The 14841-nt window shown below is 40.9% G+C and overlaps 1 protein-coding gene across 2 annotated transcripts in view; it reads left to right on the forward strand.

The window, feature by feature from the left end:
- LOC147025428 (uncharacterized) overlaps window positions 1–14841 on the forward strand; it is a 64133-nt gene that overhangs the window by 34674 nt on the left and 14618 nt on the right. For both annotated transcript variants that reach the window (XM_085886395.1, XM_085886393.1), the window contains exon 8: window positions 9214–9630. In XM_085886395.1, coding sequence (XP_085742521.1) covers window positions 9214–9630 — 417 coding nt within the window. The remainder of the gene's footprint in view (window positions 1–9213; window positions 9631–14841) is intronic.

A 14841-nucleotide genomic window follows, 5' to 3' on the forward strand; every position in this document is an offset into this window, starting at 1 on the left:
CTCGTAAGGAAGAATATTATCCACTTGGTATCGAGAATGAGTTTTGTGGGGCTACGATTAGTAAACAACAAATAAAATAATTTAATAAGGGTAAATATAATAATGGTTTTGCCCTTGTTTATCTCATGAAAACAGAAAAAACAGGATTAGAAATAATAAGTAAGGAAATACAAAATGATTTAACTATGGGAAGATGGGGAGGTGTTTCGTGCCATAATATTATTCTAACATATATTTCTAATACATAAATGACAGCAAGAAGGCTTCAAGAAAATTATCATTTCTGTGTTCAAGCATACCTTCAAGAAAAGGGTATTCGGTATTTTAATAAATGTTCTACAACATAAGAATGAGGTATTTTCAATAAAAGATTGGCATTATGCTGATGTTGATAAACCGACAACTTTAGATTTAATTAGAATGTTAAATAATGAAAAAAATTATAAAGTTAAGAAAAGGTAAGGCTCTTTTAGAAATTCAAAAGAAATTTTATTGGTTTCCTGTTGTAAAAAAAATTATTTTGGATACAGGAATAACAAGAAATCCTGATGAATATATGTATAATATTCTATGGGGTGTAAGCGATTCAAGGATATTAAGGGATGAGGAAGGAGTTGAAGAAGAGAGGGAAGAGGAGGAAAAGGAGAAGAGAGAGGAGGAGAGGGAGAAGAAAGAGGAGGAAAAGGAGAAGAGAGAGAAGGAGGAGAGGGAGGAAAGAGAGAAGAGAGAGAGGGAGGAAAGAGAGAAGAGAGAGGGGGATTAAAGGGAGAAGAGAGAGAGGGATGAAAGGGAGAAGAGAGAGAAGAGAGAGAGAGGGAGGAAAGCGAGAAGAGAGAGAGAGGGAGGAAAGAGAGAAGAGAGAGAGGGAGGAAAGAGAGAAGAGAGAGAGGGAGGAAAGGGAGAAGAGAGAGAGGGAGGAAAGAGAGAAGAGAGAGAGAGAGGGAGGAGGGGGAGGAAAGAGAGAGAGAATGAATAAATATCAAAATATGGAAACCAGTGAGATTAAAAAAAGATTAAGGGTATTACAGAAAATAACTCAACCCACCGAGGAGGAAAACAAAGAATTGACAAGTCTATTTGCAATACTTTCGACAAAACGATTGACATCGACAAGATCTCTTCTTCTTCTTCTTCCTCTTTCGGCTGCTCCCGTTAGGGGTCGCCACAGCGGATCATCCGTATGATCCGCATAGTGATTTGGCACATGTTTTACGCCGGATGCCCTTCCTGACGCAACCCTGGTCGCCTCTTATGACACAGGGATATGGTACACCTATTTTAACCGGGGTATACACCGGCCCAGTACACTGGTACTCATTTCGCCGACCTCGGAAGGATGACAGGCTGAGTCAACCCCCTGGTGTATTAATTCAGTGGCCCAACGGGGCTTGAACTCAGGACCTTTTGGATCCCAAGCCGCTGCCCTAACCACTGCACCAACACCAGGCATTACATCGACAAGATATGGATTTTAATTCAAGTTTTTCATTTTTTTTTTTTCTTAAATAAATGGAGGAGAGAGTGAAGGCATTTCTAAGGATTCTTTATGTTTTAAAAATTAAGATTCAAATGTGCATGTTGGAAACTAAAAAGGTTTTTGCACTCTGCAGGAATTTTTCTCATAAATAAATGAGTTATTGTCTCAAATGTAAAAAGAAAACTAATACCAAAAATATTTCATATTAAGAGTAAAAATAACAGGGTTATACAAAAAGGTATATGTTCGGTGTGTGGTTCAAAAAAAAATCAATTTATCTCCAAACACAAACTCGGAGGAGATGTACAAAAGTTTTTATCAGGAAGTAAATTTACAACTACTGGAATACCAGGGGAATTTCATCTTCCAGGGTATTCTTTCTGTGGTCCAGGCACAAACTTGGATAAAAGATTAGATGAGGCAGACAATCCTAAATCCTGGAGTAAGCCTATCAATAGAGTTGATGAAGTGTGCATGAGACACGATATTGATTATGGGAATACCACAACGTTGGAAGAAAAGCATGAAGCCGATAGAGAAATGTTGTATAATTTGTCTCTGATACAAAATCCAACCTTGAGAGAAAAAGTTGATCGGTTCATTGTGAAGAAGATGATCAGTGCTAAATTGAAATTTGGACTTGGAAATTCAAAAAAACTTATAGGCTCTAATGATTCCATTAAGACTGAAGAGCAATTAGCTGATGAATTACATAAACCAATATTCACAAAGTTTCAGAGAAGGAAGGTTTATTCCAAGGAAGTTGATTATATCTGGTCTGCTGATTTGATTGAACTCAATAATGATAAGGGGTACAAATATGCTTTAACCGTTATTGATTTGAGGAGTAGATATGCATGGGTTGTCCCTTTAAAAAACAAAACAGGTAATACTCTTATGTTAGCTTTTCAACAGATATTTAATAAAAGTAAGAGAAAACCTAAAAAATTGTGGACTGATGAGGGTAGAGAGTTTTATAACAAGACATTTATGAATTTTCTAAAAAATAACAGTATTACATTATACAGTACCTTTAATGAAGGGAAGGCAGTTGTTGTTGAACGTTTTAATCATACCTTAAAAGAGAGACTACATAAAAAATTCACACAACTCGGTTCACAACAATGGTCATCTTTTATTCAGGATATTGTGGATAAGTATAATGACACGATTCACACGTCAACAAATATGAAACCATCAGAAACATTTACAAAATTAAAATATGAAAAAGAGATTAATGTCAGAAAACCTAAGTTCAAAGTTGGTGATATCGTAAGAATATATAGGTGGAAATCTCATTTTGAAAAAGGTTATCTGAAAAGATGGACCAACGAGCTTTTTAAAATTGTTGATGTAATAGATACGGTTCCTTGGACTTATAAGATATATGATTTGGAAGGGGAAGAGATTTTAGGTTCATTTTATTCACAGGAATTACAAAAGACAAAGATAAATTGAAATTTTTTGACTCCGCCCACACACGCCCCTCCCACCAAAGCCCCGCCCACACAAACCCCACACAAACCCCACACAAACCCCACACAAACCCCACACAAACCCCACACAAACCCCACACAAACCCCACACAAACCCCACACAAACCCCACACAAACCCCACACAAGCTCCACACAAGCTCCACACAAGCTCCACACAAGCTCCACACAAGCTCCACACAAGCTCCACACAAGCTCCACACAAAAACTCCACACAAGCTCCACACAAAAACTCCACACAAGCTCCACACACACAAACCCCACACAAACTCCACCCATATTCATCATATTCACATAATTAGTGATTAGTTAATTAGTTACCCACACACAACATGTTTATTTAATTAAAAAATTATCCACCCATCCACACAAGCTCCACTCATCCACCCATCCCCCATCTCTCTACCCATCCATTTATCCACATAAGCCTCATCCACATTCACCCCTCCCACACAAGCTCCACCCACATAAACCCCTGCGCACATAAACCCCTGCCCACATAAGCCCTGCCTACACAAGCACCACACAAAAACTCCACACACATAAACCCTGTCCACATAAACCCCTCCCACACAAGCCCCACCCACACAAGCCCCTCCCACACACACCCCACCCACACAAGCCCCACCGAAGCCCCGCCCACACAAGCCCCGCCCACACAAGCCCCACCCCTCATCCCCCTGTGCGCCCCCACCTTTGACCCACCACCTCCCTCATCCCACCCCCACCCTTCCCCACACACACACATGGGGAGGGGAGGGATGGGATGAGGGGGTGATGGGTCATTGGGGGAGCACACCTACCCCCCCCCCCCCCCCCACCCCCCCCCCCCCTTCATGTCTTGATCCTCTTCTTGAAATTCAAAATCAAGTAATTGTAAACAAAAGAAATATAATTTATTAATATTGAAAATATTAAATATTCATTTGCGAGAATGTATAATCTTTCCCATCAATCTTCTTCAGATGTCTTGTGATTTCGAAACTCAGACACCATATTCTGTTTTGAAACAAAAAGTGGATAATAATTAGGTTTCATAAAGATAATTACATGGTAATATGAGTAAGCCTCGTTGACCACTGAATTAACACACCAGGAGCCTGTCATCCTTTCAAGGTCAATAAAATGAATTCCAGTGTACTGACAAAACCGCATCCAAACTAATGATGCAACCAACATAAGACGACATTCTAAAGAGAGAGTGATATTAATAATAATTCAGAAACATTTACCTCCAGAAAATCATGTGATGTACAAGATTGCTTCAACAGCTGATGTTGTGTGAGAGTGCTGAAAAAAAAAAAAATAATAAGTCAAGGGTATAGATGAAGAGACAGACAGAGAGAGATACAAACAAACAGGGAAAGCGACACACACGCACGCACACACACATATATATATATATATATATATATATATATATATATATATATATATATATATATATATATATATATATAATATATACACACACACACACACACACACACACACACACACACACACACACGTGTCTCACCATTGGTTTAATTCATTCGAGATCAGAGGCCATGATAACACTTCGTACCAGTCATTATAAATCATTGATCTCTTCAATAAGAGCATAGAGAGGTAGGTAGACACACACACACACACACACACACACACACACACACACACACACACACACACACACGTGTCTCACCATTGGTTTAATTCATTCGAGATCAGAGACCGTGATAAGACTTCGTACCAGTCATTATAAATCATTGACTTCTTCAATAAGAGCAGAGAGAGGTAGGTAGACACACACACACACACACACACACACACACACACACACACACACACACACACACACACACACACACACGTGTCTCACCATTGGTTTAATTCATTCGAGATCAGAGGCCGTGATAAGACTTCGCACCACTCATTATAAATGTCTTTCAATTCTCTTCTAAAATCATTGATCTCTTCAATAAGAGTATTCATTTGATGCACCTCATCGTGATATGTAAACTCAATTTCTTCCAACGACCTGTCAGGAAAAAAATATATCAGAATTATCATGATTTAATTTACAATTATTTGCTTCATCGTTCAAAGAGAAAACCATACACAAACTTACCAACTCTGTAGTGAGCTGTTGTCTTCATCGGAAGAGAGTGAGTCCATGTCTCAGTTGTAAATATGAAAATCCCGTCTGGCAGACACTTTGTCTGGCGAATCACTTATAAAGCAACGATGAGGAGATTGCTTAATCATTGGGTGTGGCCACAGGAAATGACAGCTTGGAAAATAACTGGGAGATATATTCTCAAATTGTATGAATCATTTACAAAACATACTTAAAATGGTTTTGATTCAAATGTTTTCAGTTCGTGTTCTGAGATAAAATATAAACACGAGACCTTGTCTCACAGAATAGTTCCTATTTTTTCACAGCATGACAGTCCAAAACCACTTCCTCATTCACACAGCACGACCGTGTCAAAAAAAACACTTCCTCATTTTCACGGCATGAACTGAAAACATTTGAAACAAAACTTTTTTTATGGCGTGGTTTATACACAAAAATGATTTGCAACTCGGGCGGTGGCCAGATTAGATCATTAAGAGAAGTTTATCATTTCGTAATGGCACAAAAGGGGTATCTTAAAAAATATAAAGATTCAAATGTTTTGTTTGTCAATATTTTAGATGGGGATTATTGTGCAAAGAAAATTAAACTATTGAAGGAATTTGAGAATGAACAAATGTTTATAGGTTCAATGAGTGAGCTAAACAATATGCATCGGTTATTTGATAAAGAGTGTCCCGAGGCTTAGACGTTTCAGATATTTCTTTAGAATCACCTTTAACAAATCTTTATCTTGTTGTATGGGTTATTTGAATAGAGAGCCCCTAGGTTAAAAGGGGAGACAAATAAATATACCTTGGGCTAAAAAGGGGATTTATTTTTTTAGGGGAAAAAAAAAGAAAAATTTCATGGCTGAAAATCCCCCATTCATTTACATGGGGAAAAGTGAGCCAGAACCAGTATTCATATATATGTGTATATATATATATGTGTGTGTATATATATATATATATATATATATATATATATATATATATATATATATATATATATATTGTTGCGGATTCGCGCCCGCCGGCGTGCGGACGGCCACGTAACTCGAATCGCGGCACGTCGCCCACCGGACGGACAATCCCGTCGTGACCCTCTCGGACTAACGCCGGGAACTAGTCATGGGTGGACCTTTCGGCCTCACCACGATCGTGCCAATTGGCCCCCCGCGTGGGATAGGGTTGCTCGCCAAATTCGACCTACCTAAGTACCCACACGGAGGGTAGACCGGGCGATCGCACCTCGCCGCAGGTCGACTTCGGACACGGGCCACTTAAGCGACCCGTTCCGTACTATCGGGATAACCGAGCGGTGTTATCGTCAACCTGGACGGTTCGATTAATTATCGGGCGTTTTAGCCCACGAGCAACCCTTTACGTGAAGTAAGATGGAGATTCAATAAAGGAAAAGACGAAGCGAAACGGGAAAACAGTTCAACATAAAGCACATTTATTTCGCGATGAACGGAAAGCACACATATACAATTACACCAAAAGCAAATGTAAAAGAAGAAGAAGAAACACACAATAATGCACAAAAAGCAAATGTAAAAGCAAAACACAATGCAGAGCTAACCGACTACCGAGCACACGGCAACACTTGTACAGTTTTACTTCACAGACGGCGCCGACAACACATATACTCAAAGCAAAAGAAAAAGGGACCACCCTCCACTATGAGGGGGCAGACGGCCTGGGGCTGAGACCACGTCGAGCCTACCCGTCTGGTGATGAGTCGCAAAATGGCGCTGGCGCCCCGACTCCGCGGGCCTCGCTGGGACTGCCTGGTATGGGGTGGGAACGGGGCCCCCTTCTCGCACTATCTCAGCGTGGGGGGAAACAGGAGGGGGTTGTTGATGCTCGGGGGAAGGAGGATATCTCCCTGTCTCGGGTCCCGCGACGAGCGTCTCCACCACGACCTCGGTCGCGTTGCCGGCCTCTCCCCTCCGCAGCTCCCCGACTCTGACACGAGCACCCCCTCGACTGCCTTCGCCGCCGCCACCTCTCCAACTCTCCACAGCTCCGTCCAACTGCCTTCTCCGACTCCTCTCTTGACTGGCTCTTCCCAACTCCACCGACTCCGAACTGCTCCGTTTGGCGAGCGAACGCAGCCCTTTATAGCCCCCGGGGCCTCGCTCCTTCGCCTTCGACCCTTTACCTTCGACCCTTCAACTCTGGCTGGCTCCCCATTGGACCGAGGAAAAGTGGGCGTGAATGCTTTTTGATCCATGAATTTGCATATAGCGATATTACTCCAACGCACCTGGAGGCGGGGCCAAATCGCCCCACGCTCGCCGATAGGACAGAACAGAAGTGGGCGTGAGTCGTTTTTGATCCGTTTTCTTCGGAAAGGCTGTGATGTTTCTGCACACGCTGCTCGGTGCGCGCCCTGCACGAGTCCAGTATCGGTGCCCACAAGCGGCGCGGAAATGGCGGTGATGCGATGGTTGCGAGAGCGAGATGTGACGGTAAAGGTCGTGGCTGTTGGCGTTGTTGTTGTTGTGAAGCGGCGTTGCGGCTGGTGGTTGTTGTGTGATGGCTGTTGAGACGTGGTTGGTGGTGGTAGTAATGGCGGCTGTTCCAAAATAAAGATAGTAAAAGAAAAACGGCTATCTAGAGGGGTCGCAGCCCGCATGAATGACATTTATTCCCTCTAAACAACAGGTTTGGGCCTAACTACACATATACTTACAGAGATATCTTACCTAAGGGACCTGAATGGTGGTTTGCGAATTTCGTCAACCACAACAATATATATGTGTAGATGTATATATGTGTATATGTATATATGTGTATATATATATATATGTATGTATAGAAATGTAAATATGCATATATATATATATATATATATATATATATATATATATATATATATATATATATATATATATATATATATATATGTATATGCAGACTTTGCATGCAGCTTGTGTCCGAGATGCATCCAATGAAATTTTGAAGTATTACCAATGCATCTTTGGATCCAAAGATTTCATTATATAAATTTAAATCTCTAAAACATCTGAGAACAAAGATTTGTCAAGATATTGATATTTGGCAGCCATATTGGATTTATGCAAATGGAATTTTGTTCCAGGGAAGTTTAAAAGTATGCCAAATGCATCCTTATAGACAAAATACCTATTCTGGAAGTTGAAATCACTCAAATTTTCATTTGTGAGCAAAGAAATGACACAATATTGATAATAATTGGCCGCCACATTGGATTTTGCAAATTAGTCGTATTTCCGCAACAAGGATTTATTCGGACTTTTAGAATGGTGTTCTGGGGACTTCATAGAAATGCATTGCGACAAAAAAATTATGTTGCAATTTGTTCCCGATCAAGTGAAAAAATGGGCGAGATTGCCTGGACTATAATGTCACACACAATGACAATACTTTCCCGTGAGTGAAAAAACCATATTTTCAGATGAGTGGACAATCACTTGATGTTGCCCTTTCCTTTGCGAAGAAGGTGATTCACCTGAAATGTGCAAACTATCTGATCAATTTGTGGATAGTTCAAGCGCTGCTGCCCAGACAGCAACTACACTGTCGAGTGTTCACTCAGGAGTCTGGAGCCCAGATAGTAAGCAGTGTTATCCAGTGTCAAGGAACCTCCAAACAAACGACCTCACTCACTCACCACACACAGTCAAGGCAGGATTTTGTCATTTGTTCAGGGTGCCAGCAATCTCTCGCTTCGTCTTCATGGAATACATGATGGGATCTTTAACATCTACCAACGAATGCTGGTCGAAGGAACGACCAGATTAACATCTATCCGAGGGACGGCACCAACCTTGATATCTCGCCATGACTGCAAAACACCAGCAAGATAGTTAAAAGCTGTGTCAGGATTCAAACCCACTCAAGATAGCTCCGAGGCGAGTGTGCACATCTCTCGGCCAAGTTGCCAGCCCTCACATGGTGTTCAAGGATGTATAATACATGTATTACCTTGAGATTCAAACGTTGATTTGTTATTGGATTTTATTACTTGGTTCAAGTTCAATTCGCTGGTAACCGTGCAGGATCCACTTTTATTCTCCGTTTCCTCATTAATGGTTTCGGTGTGAATGAGATTTCTGCAATAAATTGATTCCTTTTTTTTCTCTCTGCAGGCAAACTACCGTGGCTATAAGACGAGGAAGAACCTGCAGAATACACAGAGTGTAAATAATACCAGAACCAATCAGTACATCGATGGGGACTTTTGTTCAGAGGTCGGAATTCCAGTCTTCCATTTGCAGGAGGAATCACGTTGCACCGACAAAGCCAAAGAGGATTCGGATTTGAGTCGAGCGAGATCTCTCAATGATCAAGGTGAATCGTGCGGGATGTTAAAAACTTCCCCCATAACATCTGCACGTTATTACGATGTCGTGTTTCACTTTGGCCTTGAGAGAAATGGAGTGAAGAGTAAATTCCTGGTTGACCCTGCCACGGAAGAGGTGGTCATCACCATCCAAGCCGGTTACAGAGGATACCTGGTCAGGAATGATTTAAAACAGAAGCAAAAAAGTGCAACGACGATCCAGGTAAGAAACCCCATTTTAGAAAACATTTAAACAATCTGTAAACTATGAAATAATCTGCAGGGATGAAGATGTAAATTTAGATTGACCTCGCTGGTGTTCCAATGTGAATCCATAGTTCATGATTCCTCAAGTTCAATCCCAGAAAACACATTCATCTCGCCCCGTGGTGGAGTGAGGGTGTGTGGTGCCCGGGGCCGACGGTCAAGCAGTTATCTTGTGACAGTTCTACTTTTGTCTTTTGTTGAAGACTGAAAACAGCAGAACACAAACACCACACAAAATTACACAAACACCACACAAAATTACACAAACACCACACAAAACAAGTCCTGGCAAGGGTCTGCAATATGTTATTGCTCCTTTTCTTGTTTGTTTTTGCTTTTCTTTGCAAGTTCAGTTTCAATAAAATAATAATTCCTGGCATCTGATCATGGGTACGAACCAGTCGAGGTCATATTGTTCGAAAGCTACTGACAATGCCTTTCACTGATGGTAGAACCGTCTGCTGTGAATCGATGAATATATGAATATATATATATATATATATATATATATATATATATATATATATATATATATATATATATATATATATATATATATATATATATATATATATATATATATATATATATATATATATATATATATAGTTACAAATCTGGAAACCATGCGCACTCAACATTCAGGTCCCAAAGTTAGTTATGCCGGTGGCAAAGCAGTAGTCTGTCCTGCGAATAGTTATGCCGTTGTAATCTTCTTGCCTTCGTCTTTTATTTTAAATACATGATTAGGTCATCTCTATTATCTCAGTAGAGATGAGCGAACAAAGCCAGTCTCGAAGTCTGTCCGCCCGTCCGTCCGTCTGTCCGTCTGTCCGTCTGTTCCTCCGTCCGGACATCCATCCACAATCAAACTGAGTTGACAAATAACCAATAGTGGAATGGATAGAGGTCGATGAGACATGCACAACGATGTAACTTTCAAGGTCGTCCAAGGTCGAGGTCAAGGTCACGCGGCTGTTAAAGTTGCGAAAATCGTCTTTCAAATCGGATCTCCTCCCTCATTTATCAAGAGAGATCAAATGTTATTGGTGATTCAGATACGACGGACTATTATCGAGAACAACACGAGCCATTTTTTTGAAATTTGCTCTCGTTCCGATTTTATAGCCCTTCAAACTTCGCTCTGATTCTTACATGTCCGGTGCTAATGTGAAATGGTCATCCGGAGGCCGGCGCGAATCTCTGAAGATGCTCTGGGTCCTGCGCAAATTTCTGTATATTTTTGCCCTGTATGGGCCATTCAGAAAGTACATACAAAAATGAGGGGGGTGGGTGGTTTAAAGCCCGCATACGGGCTGCGTACAGGGGCGGGTGGGTGGTACGACGGCTGCATACATACTTTATGAAAGCAGTGTCGGACTACATGAAAGCGTTTCAGACGATTTAGGTGTGCCTGTCATCGCGAGGGGGAAAATATCCCCGTTCACAGGAACATTTTCGACATGATGTTGAATCCGTGGACGTCAATAATTGTTCCATATTACTGTATTACCGTAGTTAATAATTACTGATGCATTTGAGACAAATCTACAGTTCGTTGTAATCTTCAAGTATTGTGATGTGATATGAGACTCGTATGGGGGTGGGTGGGTGGTCACTCGCCTGCACACAGTGGGGGGTGGGTGGGTGGTCACTCGCCTGCATACAGAGGGGGGTGGGTGGGTTGTCACGAGCCTGCATACAGAGGGGGGTGGGTGGGTGGTCACTTGCCTGCATACAGAGGGGGGTGCGTGGTTTTGAAACCAAGAAGTAGAGCGTACGTAATTTCTGAACTGCCCCTACTCCAGTCTGACACAGTTACTTTCGACCTCTGGCAGAGATGACCGGCACTCCCGCTCGGGGGAATTTTTAGAAATGTTCCCAGTTCGTTTCCGTCCTTTCTTTATTTGGTCCAGCATGGTCCGGGTCTGAGTATAAGTGGGGTTTCATCCCCAGTGATCGGTCTATCACAGCCGGAACGTCCTGGGCAGGCGCCGCTCGACTGCAACGAGCCGGAAAGGTGGGTGGCAAAGCGTAAGTCGGTCGTGTGAATTTACCGCTGCTGGTAGAGTAAACCCTGTTCGACCAGGCGTTCTGAGGGCGTAGATCCCTGGTAGACGAGATTGCGTGGATACTTCGGGACTCTGGCTCGAGACAAATAACCCTACGCCACGCGATCGAGAGATTGCTGACCATGATTGGTTCTGTGACCCGTGGCTCACGGAATTATCCGGAGCGACGGCCGACAATTCCGGGGAGTCTGGTGGGAGACGGTGTCACCTCCCTTACCTCGCGGTCGTTCTCACCACCGACCCCTGGCCTGCAACTATATATATATATGTGTATGTATATATATGTATGTATATGTATGTATGTATATATATATATATATATATATATATATATGTATGTATATGTATATATATATATGTATATATATGTATATGTATATATATATATGTATATGTATATATATGTATATGTATATATATATGTATATATATATATATATATGTATGTATATGTATGTATATATGTATATGTATATATATGTATATGTATATATGCCTGGTGTTGGTGCAGTGGTTAGGGCAGCGGCTTGGGATCCAAAAGGTCCTGAGTTCAAACCCCGTTGAGCCACTGAATTAATACACCAGGGGGTTGACTCAGCCTGTCATCCTTCCGAGGTCGGCGAAATGAGTACCAGTGTACTGGGCCGGTGTATACCCCGGTTAAAATAGGTGTACCATATCCCTGTGTCGTAAGAGGCGACCAGGGTTGCGTCAGGAAGGGCATCCGGCGTAAAACATGAGCCAAATCACAATGCGGACATACGGATGATCCGCTGTGGCGACCCCTAACGGGAGCAGCCGAAAGAAGAAGAAGAAAGATTATATATATATATATATATATATATATATATATATATATATATATATATATATATATATATATATATATATATATATATATATATATATATATATATATATATATATATATATATACACATACATATATATATACACATATATATATATACACATATATATATATATATATATATATATATATATATATATATATATATATATATATATATATATATATATATATATATATATATATATTGTTGCGGCCACGGGTACCGAGACACCAGCTTGTCACTTCGGGGGATTAATCCCCGATTGTCCTCTAAAGAGCCAACCTGGAGCCACCGCTCATAATTAACGTTGTGGTATGGTGGGTTGTTTTAAAACCACAAACGCCACCCAGTTCACCATGAGTTCCAGTGTCTATCGTCCAATTATTCTGTTTAACTGGAGGTCACATGGTTACCCCTTAAGGGGCTGTCACACCTTGACCATTTAGCCAGCGATGCAGATTTATGAAAAATTTGTCAAAAACGCTGGCACACGTCAAATATGTTATGGGTAAGTTGTGGATATAATACGTTAAGAGCACGCTGAAAAACACTGCCATACATCGTAGTACGCTGGCTTTATTCGTTGTGCTTTGCGGTTGTCCGCAAATTTTAGCATGCTTGAAATTTTACGACGTATGCTGGCGTATGGCTCACACGTTCCGCATACGCTGGGAATAAGTTGAAGGCATGTTCTGCGATCGTTGACACACATTACTTGTAAGTTACTCATAATTCGAAACACGTCGAGGTCATGATTAGCGTACCTGAAACTTATTTTTAACCTTTGAGTAACGTGTTGCAGGCATGTTACACGATCGTTGACACACGTCGAGGCACGTTATGCGATCGTTGGCACACGTTGACACATGTTACTTGTAAGTTACTCATAAGTCTAAACACGTCGAGGTAATGCTTAACGTAACCAAAACTTATTTCTAACCTGAGTAACGTGCTTTGAATGTATGTGTAACGTACCTCCAACGCATCTTGACGTATGTAGACGTATTTGATTGATGTCTTCCGGACGACCACATTACTTACTGAATGTGTTTCAAATTTACAGCTGCCGAATAATGGCGTATTGGCAGCGTTAAAAAAAAAAAAAAACCAACACCAACTTCCGATATTTCGTCACGTGCTGTTACGTCACGTCCGATTGCCTCTTCACTTTGCTCGTCTTATTCTTAGTTCCTCCTCTGTGAATATTTTCTGTTTGAGGAGATTGTCACGTTGACGTCGAAACTTAAAAGCAAATGTCCGAATATATTTTAAAATTCGTGAGACTATAAAAAATAAAAAAACAACAACAACAACAACTTCGGATATTTATTCACGTGCCTTCACGGAACCAACGATAAAAAAAAGAAAGTGTGCCTTGACGGAGAAAATAAGTTTTGGGTATGCTAAACATTACCTCAACGTGTTTTGACTTATGAGTAACTTAGAAGAACTTGTGTCGAAGTGTGTCAACGATCGCAGAACGTGCCGACAACTTATTCCCAGCGTAGCGGAACTTGTGAGCCATACGGCGAGTTGGTCGTAAAATATTCAGCATGCTTGAAATTTCACGACGTACAAAGCGTATTACGATGTATGGCAGTGTTTTTCAGCGTGCTCTTAACGTATACACAACTTACCCAGAACGCATTTGACGTGTGACAGTGTTTTAGACAAATTTTTCAGAGATCGGCATCCGCTGGCGAAATCGTCAGTGTGACTGCGATGTTGACACTTCCAATTCTCAGGCGGTTATGATTTAAATCGGCGAGCGGCAGCTTTTTAATAGGCAATGCCACGTGATCGTCGGTGATACGTGCAGCGCGCTTTGCATACGTTAGACTAGCGTTGGGCATAGGTTGTGAATGCCGACAACACGCTAATCATTCGTTTGTCTAAGTTATCTATATGTGGCTAAAACGTTCTGTGTACGTTACTAATACGTTATGCATACGTCCAACTTGTGATGTCCAAAATATGAAATATATGTCCAAAACTTAAAAAAAAAAAACATTAAAATTTCAGCGTACGCCAACGTTTTACATACATTTTTATACGTTGCCATTGCTGGCTAAAACGTCAAGGTGTGACATGGCCCGAACCTCGCGGTCGTTCTCACCACCGACCCCTGGCCCGCAACAATATATATATATATATATATATATATATATATATATATATATATATATATATATATATATATATATATATATATATATATATATATATATATATATATACCAG

The sequence above is a fragment of the Eptatretus burgeri genome, chromosome 6 (genome assembly GCF_056783735.1).
Source record: "Eptatretus burgeri isolate ZD-2024b chromosome 6, Ebu_testis_v1, whole genome shotgun sequence".
Taxonomy (NCBI): Eukaryota; Metazoa; Chordata; class Myxini; order Myxiniformes; family Myxinidae; genus Eptatretus; species Eptatretus burgeri.